Genomic DNA, 15,427 nt, shown 5'->3' with positions numbered 1-15,427 from the left:
AAGCTTACTCTCTAGTGGCCTTTGTTGTAAAGCACATTGCAGTGAAGCAAAGCCTCCATTCCCAGTGTTAATTGGAAATGGAGTCCCACAGGAAGAGCAAAATCCCTAAAATGGTCAAATCTAACTTGTGTAGAAAAAAAGTTAAGATGGTGGTCAAGACTGCTGTAAGTCTACAGGCATGCTGAATTTCACCTCTTGGGTATTCATTCGTTAGTTCACACAGTTCATAAAAATTGTGTGAGCTGTGCCTATTGGCAATAATCAAATGCCCTTTGAAAAGTGGATACATGCATGAATGAAGTAATCAGTGAACAAATGAAAGAATCAACACAGAGTCCGTTGTAAAATTACTACTGAGACTATTTTTTTGTGGTAACACTTTGCAGACCCCCTCTACCACGAGGCACCCCACCATTGCTCCTTGGTTCTACCTCATATGATCTGCTGGGTGTGCGTTTTCTCTTGCTGTTATTTTTTAATGTAGTTTTAGATTGGGGGGGGTGGTATTTTAGCTGTAATATATCTTCCCAGTGGATTGTAAAATCACACCATGGAGTAATGGGGTGGTGGTGCAGGGTTGTGTGGTACTGAATAAATCCATCATCTTCAATGTTGGCATCAGTTCAAGAACTGGCTGTTTCACTTCTGATGCAGCTCCTTGCTAATACTCCTAGGAAATCAGCAGAAGATAACCCAAGTCCCTGGAACCTTGCACTCATGTGGGATACCCAAATAAAGCTACTGGTTTCTGGCTTTCACCTGACCCAATCCCAGCCATGCAGGCCATTTGGTAGGAGTGAACAAGCAGATGACAGATCTCTACCCCTGTTTGTCTGTACCCTTGCCTTTCAAATAAATCATTTTTTTGAAGTGTGTTCTTTATATGGGCATATTGAGCTAAAGCAACAAGTACAGGTACAATGAAAAAAAACAAAAGATTATATTGGAATAAGGAAGGGGTAACTCCATTAAATATCTAATAAATTCCCACTTGAAATGAGAGAAAACTCTTTATTCCTTGGATTTCTAAGTGCAGAAAATGAATTATTCATTATGGCATAATGGAAAGAAGAAGGGTTTTTAAATCAGGATAGGTCTGGATTTGAATCCTAACAGTACCATTGACTGTATCAGACAACATCTTTTATTTCTTTCTTTTATTCCCACATACAGAAAAAAGACAAGTTCCTTGCAAGGTTGTTTCTGAAGCTCAAATGAGATAAACATGCATAATTTTGCCTAACACAATTCCTGACACACAGTAGGTACTCAAGATAGCTGATATCTTAGTAGTATTTTGAAATTTATGTAATATTTTATATTTTATCAATTTTCTGGTATCTTCTTATTCATCCTAATTCTATGATCATATAGATGCATAAACAAATAAAATACATGTGTATACATGTGTAAGAATATGAGACACTGATACCCTAAATCTCAGGTTCAACTGAGAACTTGCTTTTAGGTATTGAATGTTCACCTTGGACCTATGCTTTCACCATTTCTGTCTTTTCAGAAGCTACAGTTACTTTGTAGACTCCTTCCCTGAGCATTTACTCAGCAAGTGCTAAAGCAGATAAGAAAGTTATTTAAATTTTAACAATAAGCCATTTACTTAACACTCCTTAACCCAAGACTGCTGGTTTTGTGAGGGGGGATTTTAAGGAAAGTCTTTGAACTGGGCTAAGTTGCATCTTTCTATCAGTGTTTGGAGACCCTGAAATATTAAAGATATCTAGAATGTGGCTGTGTTTGACCCAATTCAGAGGTGTAGTCAAAAGAGAGCAAGGCCATTTGTTGTTAATACTGAAAGTGTGAAAAAAAGAGCTCTTCATTTTTCAAAAACATCTGTTGAAACTATAGAGTGCATTCATCTTTCACTTTTGCCCTCTAGTTCCCACTACTTCTAGCTGTGCTTAACACAATAGCAGGTACTCTATGAATGGCTGCTGAATGGCTGTGATACTTAAAACAATCAAAGTCAATAGTACTCCTTCAATATAATCTAGTTTGCAGAAGATTTGGTGAATTGAGGAAAGCCAATATAACTCCGCATTCTTCCAAACCCTGTCACAGGTTGTTTATTATACAGCCAAAGGCAGATTCTGAGGGTGCCTGACTTTCCTAGGCTCAGAATCTTGGAATCTGTTTACCAATTCTCATGATTAAGAAATGCACGTTGTGCACACATAGCAAGCTTTTTAGCCAGATCAACTAGGCAAACATAATTTTAAGAGATAAATATTACAGTTTTAACAGGGAGAAAAAAAATCCAAATTAAGAATTAAATATATTGTCTGTATGACATTGGATAAGTCATTCTACCTCTCTGAGCATCACATTTTTTGCCTTTTAAATGAGGTCGAATAACCACTGTATCTATCACATGAAATTGTTCGGAGGATGTGAGAATCTGCAAAAACACTGCCACATATTTTCTTAAAGCCCTACTCTGTTAAACTGAATCTGTGATCTCATTATGGCCCTTATGTGACATGTATCATGGCTCTGTGGAATATGTGGTGTGTGTTTCCAGGCTACCTTGGAAGCCTGAGTAGAGGAACTGACACACATCGCAGAGCACGCAAAGATGCAAATGACTTTCCGCCAGCAACAAAGTCTTCTATTTTTGAGCGAAAAATTCCTCTCATGAAGTGAGAGCCTTCCCATATGCTCAGCCACCCATGAGTAGCCAAAGACCTTATTGCAAAAATGCATCTTCCATGTTAATGTTTTGCCATCTTGCTCCTGTTGCAGGAATTTTGACTCCGAGTATGGCAGCAACCTCAAATTCTTGTCTCGCAGGAAAGAAGAATTTTCATGCAGACACAGTTTAGTTTTAAAGCAAGATTTATTAGAAAAGTTGAGAAGAGAAGACTCCCGTCCTAGCGACGGGAGGGGGTTTTGAGATAGAAAAGACCCTTACCCCCTGCCATAGTGGCAGGAGGAAGAGTAAATAGAAGACCCTAGTGCTCTGCCATAGTGGCAGGAGGAGAAGAATAACCCTAGTCCTCTGCCATAGTGGCAGGAGGACAAGAAGCCAAAACCCTAGTGCTCTGCCATAGTGGCAGGAGGAAAATGAGAACCCTAGTGCTCTGCCATAGTGGCAGGAAAATAAGAACCCGTATTAATGGTGGGGAATGCACCTTTTAAAGGTTTCCCTCAAAGATGTTTCTCCATGAACAAAGAAAATTCCTAGTTTCCATGGTACCTGGCCTTGGGACAAAAGGCCACAGAGGTGCAGACATAGGACATTCCAGGCCTTAGGCAGATGTGTATTACATCTTCCTGCTCTCCTTTCAATGATAAAGAGACCGGCCTGAGGCCCTCCCACAATGGCCAGAGGGGATGGCCGATACTTCAGGTGGGGAATTGATATGCTAATAGCACTCGTCCCTTGGAAGAGATGCGCTCTGGTGAATTTAAGACGTGGTGGGGAAATTCTCTTTTACTCGGGGACCCAGAATACCCTAACTGCCTACTACCCACTCTAACTCCTCTCTCACTCCCTTACAGCAAGAAGAATTTCTCTTTATCACTGCTTCATGGATTTCTACAAACATTTCTATGCCAGTCATGGCTATAGTCATTTCCCATGGCAAGTAGCAGGTCTGCTGTTCTCTCCCTTCTTCTGTGTGAGTTTTAAATTTTTTTTCTACATACTCTTGGCAGCCTTGCTTATATAAATGTACTCAACGTTTTATTTTACTTTGCTTTCTACCTAGAGCAGCTGTCTCCTCTCTGTCAAACTCAGACCCCTTCTGCCTTCAAAACCCTGCTTAAAATTCATCTCTACAGTCTATAATCCATTAACAAGGATTTGGTAAGCATCTGCTTGAGGTAGACCCTGTGGATGCTAAGACAGACGGGGTCCTGTCCTTCAGGGTACATTGGCTATAAGCTAGGGAAATGAGACCTTGACACAGAATGGGGAAAGAATTAGCAAATATGAGTGACATGCTCGGAGTGCCAAATGAGTTGTACAGACAAGGTGCCCTGATGGACAGTGTTGTGTACAGGCAGGGTCAGGAAGGAGAAGCTTGAACTGGGCCTTGAATGTGCCAGTTTCAAGTAGGCAAAGAGGAAAGGGAAAAGAAATTGGAAAGGAAAAAAGCAAGTGATGTCAGCAAAGAGGCAGGAATGTATTTATTGGTTCCTGAAGAGTGAGGAGCACAGTTAGGCAAAGGCAGAGGTTTGTGGAGGTGTTTGGAACTAGATTGGAGGATCTTGGGTTTCAAATTAAGGAGTTGGACTACTGTTTCACCTGTAGTTAATGGGAAATTATGAAGGAATACTGTGCAAGAGAATGACCTGATACAACCCAGAATTAAACACATTCACCGAATCATAGTATTAACAGTGCCCTGGGAGATGAAGTGTCTTGGGTGGCAGCAGCCAGGCAGATAGAAGAAACACTGACTTCCAGCTTCTTTAACCCTCTGCCAGTCTAGGAATCATCATCTCTGAAGCAGAATTTTCCATCTGTTAGCAGCTGGGAGGTAAGTCTGAGAACTAGAACATGAATTTTTGAGCCAGTCAGACCTAGATTCAAATTTAGGCTGAGCCACTTAGTATGTGAATTTGAACCAGTCATTTGGTCTCTCTGTGTCTCCTGCTTGGTAAAACATGGTTAAAGCTAAACTCACACAAAGGCTAGTAGAAAAGGCTAGCACCTAGCAGATAAATGTTCAGTTAGTGTCATTTTCCTTCCTTCTCTGCTCTCCAGTCAGCTAGCTGTGTGACCTTGAACATCTTTCTCTGGGGGAGTTGCCTCATTCAGAATGAGAGAGCTGTTCCTCCCTGCTTTACAAGCTGGCCTATCTGGAGACACATCTGACTAGTTCTCCTACCTCTTTCCTCCTACCAGGAGAATTCATTCATTCTATCAACAGTGCTGAAAGCTGTGTTTTGGTGTCAAGCACTGTTCTTTGGCCTTTAAATAAAGCAGTGAACAAAACAGACAAAAATATCTGTCCTCATGGCAATGATTCTCTAGTGGTGGCTTCAGGGGAGTTTCACAATAAACAAAGAAATACATAACATGTCAGGCAGCGCTACATGCTGAGAAGACAAAGTGAGCAAACTAAGGGGAAAAGGAGTGATGGGAAATTGGTCCAGAAAAGGTTAACTGATGAGGTGAAAATTAAGACGCTTAGAGGAAATAAGTGAACATAGCATCTCAGAGAGAAGGAAGTACAGGTGAAAAGACCCTTAGACAAGAACAAGCTTGGAAGGTTGAAGGAATAGCCAAGATCCCAGCATCTCTAGAGCAGAGTAAACAAAAAGGAAAACAGTATTAAGAGAGGAGGCCAGGGAGAAGGCCAGTAGGCAGATGATGCAGTGCCCTTATAGGCTAAGGTGAGGGCCCTAAGTCTGAAGGAAAACCACTGGAGGATTTGGAACAGAGGAATGCTAGGCTCTGGCTTAGCATTTCAACAGGATGTTTCTGACTGCAGGATAAGAAATAGACTGTAGGTGGCAAGGACCAAAACAAGAGACCAGGTACAAGGCTCTAAGAGATCTAGCAGCATGGTGATTTAGATTAAGGAGGTAACATGAAGGCCGTGACAAACAGGGAGGTTCTGGATATAGACTATTTAAAATTTCAAAAATTTTACATTTAAAAATTTTTAATTAAAAATTTAATTTTAGAGAGAACAACAGAAAGAGAACAAGCAAGTGAAGCAAGAGAGATAATACTCATTCTCTAGTTTACTTTTCTAGATGTCTGCAACACCTGGAGCTGGGCCAGGTCCAAGCTTGGAGCTAGAAGTTTTTATCTTAGAGTCCCAAATTGATGGCAGGTATCCGAGTGTTTGGGCCATCACCTGCTGCTTCCTAGGGTACACACAAGCAGGAAGCTGGAGTCAAAGCTGGAACTGGAAGTCAGGTACTACAAACAGAATGCAGGCATCCCAAGTAGCATCTTCACTGCTGGATGAAAAGCCACTGCTGGTTATATTTTAAATGCAGATCTGACAATGTTTGCCACCAGATTGAGTGCAGGGTGATGAAGAAATTTCTTTTCAAGATTACCTCAAAGATTCTGATTTGAGCACTTGGAAGAGTTGTCATTTGAAAATTGCCATTTGAGAAGTAGAAGAACAAAGATTTGGGGTTCCTTTTAGTTATGTTGACTTTGGGATCTCTAGTTAACATTCAAGTGAAAATGGAGAGGAGGAAGCCGGATGTTATGAGCCAACTAATCAAGGGAGGGACTGAGAACATATAGGTCTTTTCTCAAACTTTAAGACTCCCAGAAAGGGGGCCGGCATTTGGTGAGGAAAAGTATGTTGATGCTTTTCCACATTTCTACCATGTTCTAGAGTATGGCTTCACATTTATCCTCTTATCCCCTTTGATGGAAGTCTACAAAGTGAAGACTAACATTTACTGTGTATTAATTATGTGTGACACATTATGGCTTACAACAACTGAAGGACTCATGGAGTTGCCACCCCAAAATGTGCTGCTTTAGACCTCAGATTGAGGGCATTGGGACAATAACAAATGCATGCAAAGGCCTTCTCTGAAATTTCCTTATCTGAGTAAACAGAGATCCTCCAAAATGATCACAATGATAGGAATCCAGCCAGGGATGATTAAACTCATGTAACGGGCTAAGAGCGTGGAGGCTGATACCATACTCAGATAAACTTTGTCCCAGTCTGTCACCTATTCTTTTGAGGGCCCGTTCATTTCCACAAAAATAATCTACTTGTGCATTCCTTCCCTGCTATCTTCCCTACGAAGGTACATAAGCTTCTAGATTTCTCTGGGTTTTAGAGTATCCCCTTTTCTTTCATGTGATGCCACCATGCACACATAAATCTGAGGGTCTTTTTCTCTTGTTAATCTGCTACTTCTTGGTTTGTTTCACAGACTTCATTGTTGTTTCTCAGAATATAGAAGGAAATTCTTTCCTCTTTTATACATTCTACTTGAATACAAACAATACATGGCCATCTCCATTTTTCAGATGAGAAAACTCAGATTCTGTACGATGAAAAATATCACAGAAATCATTCTTCCTAAGTCACTTACAGCTGATAAGTGAATAAGTTGAGATTCACCCTAGGATCTCTAAATCTGAGGTCTGTGTTCCTCCCAAATGGTCACATGTATGACTACATTTGTCAGATTAACTTCTCTAATCTATGCGCCAATTATTTATTCTATGCATTAACCAGAGATAAGAAATACTTAAAAACAATCTTATCCAGTTTTTTTTTTAAAGAAAAGATTTGCTTATTTATTTTGAAAAGCAAACTTACAGAGAGAGATAGACAGACAGAGAGAGAGAGAGAGATTGATTCCATTAACTGGTTCACATTGCAAATGGGCGTTAACAACTGGGGTTGAGCCAGAATAAAGCAAGGAGCCTGGAACTCTATCCGGATCTCCCATGTGGGTGGCAGGAGCCCAAATACATGGGCCATCTTCCGTGGAACAACCAGGACTAGAACTGGCACACCTTACTTAATTTTTTAGAATTTCCCACTAAGTTGGTGGAGATTCAGCGATTGTCACCTTGTTTTAAATATTTATTATTCAGCAATTGTAAACCAGTTTTATTTTAATATTAATATTAGACCCAAACAACAGGAAGAGAAACTTAATGGAACAGAAAGGCCAGTGAGATATTACAAAGTAATTATATTTGAATATTTGGTTTTTTACTCTTATAGATTATCTGCAATTTGCACAGTAGTACAAGTAAGAGATTAATGCATAATTGTCATTGGGTTCTGTCCTTTGTATTGTTCCATAAGGTGCTATATATCTCTGTGATCAAGCAGTGAGATTCTTTTTCTAAAAAAGTTTTTTGAATTCATTTGTTTGAAAGACAGAGTGATAGAGCAGGACACAACATGCACACGTGTGCACTCATGCACAAACAGAGCCTCTATCTGCTGGTTCACCCAAATAATTTTAGTATGCCTAAACTGGGAGTCTGATATGCCATCTGGGTTTCCCACATAGATTTTAGGGGTCCCTGGATCTGGGCCGATTTGTACTGCTTTCCTAGGTATATTATCAAGGAACTGGATTGGAAGTGAAACAACTAGACCAGAACCCACATTCCGGTATGGGATGCAGGTGTGGCCACAACACCTTGACACTGGTTCCCAGGTAGTGCTTCTTTAACTGTATTGAAAATCATCCCTTGATTCATTTCCATTTGTAGAGTTCTAGCTATGGTAGATTACTGTGGCCAACTGCCTGCCCTATTGATTTGACAAACGATGCTCTTGCCTACAAAGTGACAGGCACGATGCTAGTTATTGGGTATAACAATACAGAAAAAGCACAGTTCTTACCATCAAAAAGCTCACATTGAAGTGATGCAAAAGCTGTGTGAAACATTCAAAATACAATGCAGTAGTTGATATCATTGAAATATGCTCAGGATGCAATGAAAGCATAAAGAATATCTGCAGTGGATTATGGACTATATTAGAACGTGTGAATTGATTCTTGAAGAATGTATCAGGTGTCAGAGGTAGGGACATATGTGACAAAGAAATCAGCCTATGTAAAAGGTGTGGAGGTGTGAGAAGTGACAGTGTGGGAGAGTAGCTTCTATGTAGGATGACAGAAAGTAATATTGGAGATGCAGCTAAGTCATGCTAAGGAGCTTATATCTTGCCTCCTGTAGTACATGGAGTCAAACAGTTAAAGTAATTGACTGGCAAAGATAATATTGGAGACTAGAGGAAAGAGCCAGGAAGGGCAATGTGGAATTTGATTGTCCATGCTTATCCCAAAGGGGGCAATTCTAGTTTAATGTAACCATATAGGATGTGGAACCAGCATGAATAGATCTTTTGCTTTTTATTTAACACAAAAGCAGAAAAACTAGATTTTTAAAATGTGAAACCTCCAGATTTTAAAATGCTAGCAACTGATTTTTTTTAATTCAAAGTTTTAGCCAATATTACATCAAACACAACACAGCTGTTGACTGAATGTGGCCTTCAGGCTGTTGTTTTGAAACCTGTGTTGTAGGGGATAGGGTACTTATGGAAGCAGAGAAGCTAGCTGAAGAAATACTTTAAAACATTAAAAAAATATATATAACCACTTCCATTCCTCACTGGATTGCCCCATCCCAACAATTCTATTGCATGTAAAACCATATGTTTTTCCTTCAGGGAACCAAGTGAAGTTTCAGGTCAAATGCAGTTCCTGGGGATTCCGAGGGCCATGGTGCAACCCAGGGTCAGAGTCAAGTTGTTAAAAGCCTGACAGATCATGCTGAGTTGAGTTTGGTATGGCCCTTGAGTATTATGAGTACCACCAGGAGATTGCTGTCATTTTGTTCCCTTTTCATTTTAGAGGAAGAAGGGTCAGCCTCTTTAAACTGTACTTGCAGCCAAGTCAGCACAGCCAGGGATACCACAGATAAAACATAATGAAATGGCTGTTAAAATTCCAACTCCTCATTTTACTGTTAAGGAAAATAAGGCTAAGAAAAAGTAGTGGCTTGCTCAGAGTGACCTAGCAAACTACTGGCAGGGTGCGGTCTCATGACTTCTAGTCCAGTATTCTTCCCAGCAATCCTGAACTGTTATAATTAAGGTAAATCAGCCTGGCAGCTTTCCTAGCATCTAGAATTCCTGGATTGGACAAGCAGGACTTGAGAACCATTGTTAACTGCTTCCCCTCTCTCCCTCTTATATGTATGATCATCATATTCTTTGCAAACTTTGCCTTTCATGGGCAGAAGTTAAAAAGAGATATGTTTTTGAAGTATGGGGACCATCTACACGGTATATGGAAGAAAAGCTGTCTGTGAATAAAATATTACATGCTGGTGGCTTTGGTTTTTTTTTTTTTTTTTTTTTTTTTTTGGACTGACCTCCTCACCATATACTTTGGATTTTCGTTTGTTTGTTTCTCTTCTCATCATCTTCTTCTTTTTTTAAAATGTCCTTCTGCTTTTCTTGTCTAGCACTATCCTATGTCTAAGGCCTAACTCATGAGGTCATTATGTGCCTCTTTGGTGGCATTCAAAACGTCTACTTCAAGTGAATACAATTTCTAATTATTGTCAAAATCATCAGAATCAGAGTGTATTACTAGCTGAGGAACACATAAGGATACTTCAAAAAAAAAAGGTCTATGAAATTAAAAGACAAGTTCAGTTTGATGCCAAAGAATTTTGGAATCCAGGCATACAAGGAGCCTTCAAAAGAATCATGGAAAGTATATACCAAGAAAAGAGCTATGCATGGATTTAAAATATTGTTTGCACTAAATCGATCTTTTAATTCCATTTTCCATGAACTTTTTGAAGACCCTTCCAATATATTTACCCTACTGTGGTCCTTTAGCTCCCTAAAATCTGAGTCTAGTCATTCTTGTCAATGGTGGCTCTCGACTTAACTAATTCGTTCCATCCTTCATTTCAGGTTCTATTGTTCTGACATTTGCCACTTTTTTTTTTTTTCTGCTTGAACCCATTTATATTGGTGCAGCTGTTGAAGATGCAGCAGTTGCAGCTTGCAGCAGTGTACATCTGGAACATTTGGCTGACTTGTTGAACTTCCCCCAGGGAGTACTCCAAGGGAAATACGGGAGGGGTGGAGAGGGCAGAACAGTTGCCTGCACATAGAGATGCTAAGAGTGTCTGGCCATTCTAGGGACCACCCTTGTAAAAACCCACCTCTTTTAGGCCCTCGGTTTCCCCATTTTCTCAATGAGGGTACATGTTCTCCAGTCAAAGCTCTTGTAGCAACTGAAAGAGGCTATTCTGGCTGTGGGTTATCTCAGACAGTATTAGCTGTGCTGTAAGGGATCAATACATACTTGTTGAATTAATGAATTAATAGATCAAGAAATCTCAGAAGGCTGTTTTACCCTTCGTGGGAGCTATGTCAGTTCCATTGTACTTGGCATGGATTATCTTCCCTCTAACTTGGATTGGGTCCTCAGATTCACTGGAGAAATGAGGCTGCCTGATTCCCAGTCCCTCTGGCTTCCAGGTTCCTGGGTCTCCTTTTCTTCTAGCGAGCCATTGGATTGCAAACACAGCAGGCATGGTTTCATTCCAAACCCAGAACTGTTTTAATTAGTTTAACGTCTGTTAAATGCTTTGAAGATTGAAAGCAACAGATAAGTACTGGATGATGTTATTAACAACTGCAGTTAATTGCAAACATTTCTATTAATGCTGGTTTCTGCCCCCTTTTCTTTGCTCTACTTTCTTTCCAAGGTTCCCAAATTCTTAGCCTCCCCCCTCTCCCTCCCCCGTATTGGCGCTCAAGGGTTAAATGAGGGCGGAGTCCAAGGCTGAACGACAGCGACAGTCACCAACTGGAACGGGGCAAGCGCGAAGAGCTGGGTGGGGCCGCCAAAGCTGAGGCAAGCCCTCCCGCCCCCATGCTCCGCCCCACGGCTGGAGGCCCGGGCGGAACGGCAGGGGGCGGGGCGCTGAGTCTTGGCGGGCGTTGTGGTTGGGCGTCCCCGCGGCCCCTAGAGGGATGAGGCGGGGTCGGTCGGGCCCTCCTCCCTCATTCCCTCGGCGGGCCGAGCAGCCCCCTCTCCTGCCCCTCCTCCTCCCTTTCCCACCCCTCGGAGTGGAGCTGCACATGCGGCTGCTCCCTGCTCCGTCCCGCCCAGCCACCGTCGCGCAGGAACGGGTCCCTGCAGCCCCCAGCCGATGGCAGGACAGTAGCCGCCTGTCAGGGGTCGTGAAGGGCTGAGGCGGACGCGGCGGCTCCCGGGCCTCAGAGAGTAGGTGTCTCCGGAGGCCATGGGTTACCCCGAGGTAGAGCGCAGGGAACCCCTGCCTGCAGCAGCGCCACGGGAGCGGGGGAGCCAGGGCTGCGGCTGTCGCGGGGCCCCTGCCCGGGCAGGCGAAGGGAACAGCTGCCGGCTCTTCCTGGGTTTCTTTGGCCTCTCGCTGGCCCTCCACCTGCTGACGTTGTGCTGCTACCTAGAGTTGCGCTCCGAGTTGCGGCGGGAACGCGGAGCTGAGTCCCGCCTTGGCGGCCCGGGCACCTCTGGCACCCTGAGCAACCCCGGTGGCCTCGACCCCGACGCTCCCATCACCCGCCACCTCGGGCAGCCGTCCCCTCAGCAGCAGCCGTTGGAACCGGGCGAAACCACACTCTCCCCTGACTCCCAGGACGGGCACCAGGTGAGTCACCTAGTAGGGGTGGCGGTTGCGGAGGCCCCCTCCCCTTGTGGGAAGGGCGGGGGCCTCCACCCCGGGGCCCGGGGAGGACTCTGCCACCTCGAGCCAAATGGCAGCAGGGAAAGGGGTAGGCGAGCTGGGGCGAGGTTGCCCACAGCAGGTTGTCCTGGGTTCCTGGCCCAACTCACCTACACTGGCTCAGGTTCTTCTCGCCTTGCAAACTCCAGTCTGCACCCGCCGCCCCAGGCTATGAGCTGCCTCGCGCAAAGTTGGCCAAGCTCCCGCCCGGGCCGCGGCAAGGAGGTGCCCGCGCTGCCCCCCTGGCCGACTAACGGCGAGCAGCTTTGGCCCTGGTGCTCCTGGGGAGGTTCTCTGCCCGCGGTGCTTGTTTTTTCGTGTCCAGAGCTGATGCCAGCACTAGCAGGCTCTCCTTTGGAGTTGGAGCTGTAAACAGCTGTAATAACTGCTCCACGCCCGTTGAAACAACTTTGAACAGTCTTTTCAGCGCGGGGTCCTTGTGCGCTGACCAGAACGTGGGCTTGTTCACACTTACCTGCAATTTGACACTGATTGTCCTCGGCGTTCTGGCGAGGATCAGCGCCCCTGAGGAATTCTAGTAGAAATATGCTGTCTCGCTAGACAACTTCTGAACAGTAATTTAAAAAAAAATCTATGGAAATAAAACTCACCCTTTGCATGCTGGTTTCCGACTCTTGAGTGAGGTGTGAGGGGGTGGGCAATGTGGTGGGAAGGATAGGTGTGCAGCGTTTTCCCTACTACTTGCTAGAGAACAGGCATCTACCAATGGAATAATTACTTCGGAGTGGTCTCCCGAGAGCAGGTACCCTCCCCAGCCCTGCCTCCGCCTCCAAGCTTTATGGTGTTTGTGCTTTTACTAGCAAATCATTACTTTTGGTGGTGGTTTTCTATTTTTTTTCTCTACCTGTTTATTCGAGTAAATGTAGTGCATGTAATGGAAGTATTGCCTTGATTGCCAAAAGTTTGATATGTGAATGTTAGGAGATGCATCTGAAGATCCATTTGAGGAAAGGACTAGTAGCCACCTCTTGGGGAAGAGGGCAAGTTGTGCAACTAAGTTCCTTGAAGTGAGAGAGACTCAGGCCTTCTATATTTACCACCACTTCCAGAAACACTGCCACTCCTCCAGCACAGTGATTTCTGCTATTTTGACTCCACATCCAAAGTTTCACTTGCTTGATAGAGACATCATATTCTTGATCATTTTGTAAAGTTAGGACTTTTTGGATTTTTAAAAAAAATTTTTACAATGTGCATTGCAAAGTTGCCCTGAGCCTTAAAATGTCTTGCTAACACACTCCAATTTATATAACAGCTTATCAAAGAAGAGAATCAGCAGACATGCTTCTCATACTTGAAACTTTAAACACTGTAGCTAAACGATAATTAACTAGGATTCTAGCTCCTTTATTTATCTACTCTTCAATGCCCAGTAGAAATACTTAGCAACTGAACACTGATATTCTGTGAAAACATGGTGGAATTCAACTTCCTTAGTCAAACGGTGACCAAGACTTTTTGGTATTCAGGATGGACAGAGCTATGTTTATAGACTAAGGATTAGCAGGACAGCTGTATTCTAGGGGTTCTGTGATGGCCTGTGACTCTCACAGGTCTATAATGGCATTTAGTTGCCTGCCCTTTGCATAGCATTAAAATAGTTCTGTCTGTATTTAAACACAGCTTCCTGTCTTCTCAGCTTTATTCTCTCTGTGTTAGGCTTTTTGAACAGTGAAAGCAAGGATACTGGCTCTTCACAATAGTTGATATAGCTGGGACTTTTAGAGTTAGAGAGGTCATATATGCCCCTTTTATTTGGCTCTTTTGGGGGAACAGATAGGCCTTAGGGTAGGGGGAGAAATGACTTGCTCAAAGTCACACTATCATCAAAAGTGGGATGGAGTTGCGCTCTTAATTCTGAGTTCAGTGTTTATTTATCCGTGGGGCCATTTAAGGGAAAACAGGCTGTTGTGCCATAGTAAAATTTTTTTCAAAGGAGAAAGCATAGGTTTATTTGGTTTTGTTGATCTCCACATAGATTTCGAATAGACTAAGTTTAACCATTATTCTTTATTGTTCCTGAAGTTGACTTTCAAAAGTACTTGAAGTATCTCTGAAGGAATTTTAGTTCATATTCAATTTAGGTTACTTTTGAGGATATTAATCTCAACATGAAACAATTATTTTTTTAAAAAGCAGTTGATTGGCTACTGAAGTTAAATTAGTACTGTTACATCTTGGGTAAAATTTCTAGTGCCCTGGTGCACCCTCTGCTGGTTTTGCAGGGACATTTAATTGCAGTATCTGCTGACAGTCAAAATTCTAAGTTGTGCTGACAGATTCTGATTCATAAATAAGGAAGTAAACAGCCTTGTGGGATTTGGCCACGTAGGTCATATTTTTATATTTTAGTTTTTTCAACACAAACAGCTGCTATTACAGCAACTCTTGGATGGAGAGGAAGAAAGATAAAAATACGTATCCTTCAATGGGTTTCATTCAGACTTCTCACTAATTGAGCTGTGAAGAGTGAAGGCAAGCTGATAGAAGTAAATTGCAGCAATGAGCTCCTGTAAGTGGGCAGAACAGTAAGAGGCACTTATTGTGTAAGGTCATATATCTAGGCAAAACTAAGTGTATCCATGCTTATGAGATGATGACTCTTAGTTATGACTCCAGAAAGGAATCTAGAAATCACTGTAGATACACGTGTGTTATCTCTTAACTCAAAAGCTTTTAAATTTTAGACAGGATATAGAAAGAAGATAGGGAAGTTGGGATAAATAGACAGATAGGCAAGATTTTCCAAAGAAAATGTTGGAAAAATCTATCCAGTGGGGACACAGTTGCTGATGATAAAAAGTGAGAGGAGGGACAGGTAGATATCTGACCTTGCATTCAAGACACTAGTTAAGATGCCCATGTCCCGTATCAGCATACCTTGATTCAATATCTGACTCCTGCTCCTTCCTCCAGATCCCTACTAAGGCAGACTCCAGAAACAGCAAGGGTGGCTCAAATAATTCAGCTTATCCTACCACCAATGGGAGACCTAGTTTGTATTGCTACCTTCCAGTCTGAGTCAGCTCTTGTGGGTATTCAGGAAGTAAACTAGTAGATAGCATTATGTTTCTCTCTCTTTCACTGTATCTCATATTTTTTAAAGATTTTTTTTTTAAGTGTGAGAGTCACATCAGATCCTCTGGAATCTTAATTGTCTTTGACTAGAACAGCCAAGTAGTT

General features: G+C 42.6%; 1 protein-coding gene across 7 annotated transcripts in view; it reads left to right on the top strand.

The window, feature by feature from the left end:
* The first annotated feature begins 11,521 nt into the window (after positions 1 to 11,521).
* EDA (ectodysplasin A) overlaps positions 11,522 to 15,427 on the top strand; it is a 360,959-nt gene continuing 357,053 nt past the window's right edge. For 6 of the 7 annotated variants that reach the window (XM_041000866.1, XM_041000849.1, XM_041000885.1 and 3 more), the window contains exon 1: positions 11,528 to 12,148. In XM_041000866.1, coding sequence (XP_040856800.1) covers positions 11,762 to 12,148 — 387 coding nt within the window. In that variant the 5' untranslated portion in view covers positions 11,528 to 11,761. Of the gene's footprint in view, positions 12,149 to 15,427 lie in introns of all 7 variants that reach the window. The other variant, XM_041000840.1, reaches the window with a different exon arrangement.

Source organism: Ochotona curzoniae, unplaced genomic scaffold, assembly GCF_017591425.1.
Source record: "Ochotona curzoniae isolate NIBS_2020 unplaced genomic scaffold, NIBS_Ocur_1.0 contig_1274, whole genome shotgun sequence".
In the NCBI taxonomy this organism is placed as follows: domain Eukaryota; kingdom Metazoa; phylum Chordata; class Mammalia; order Lagomorpha; family Ochotonidae; genus Ochotona; species Ochotona curzoniae.
This window is presented reverse-complemented; position numbering and strand designations above follow the sequence as displayed.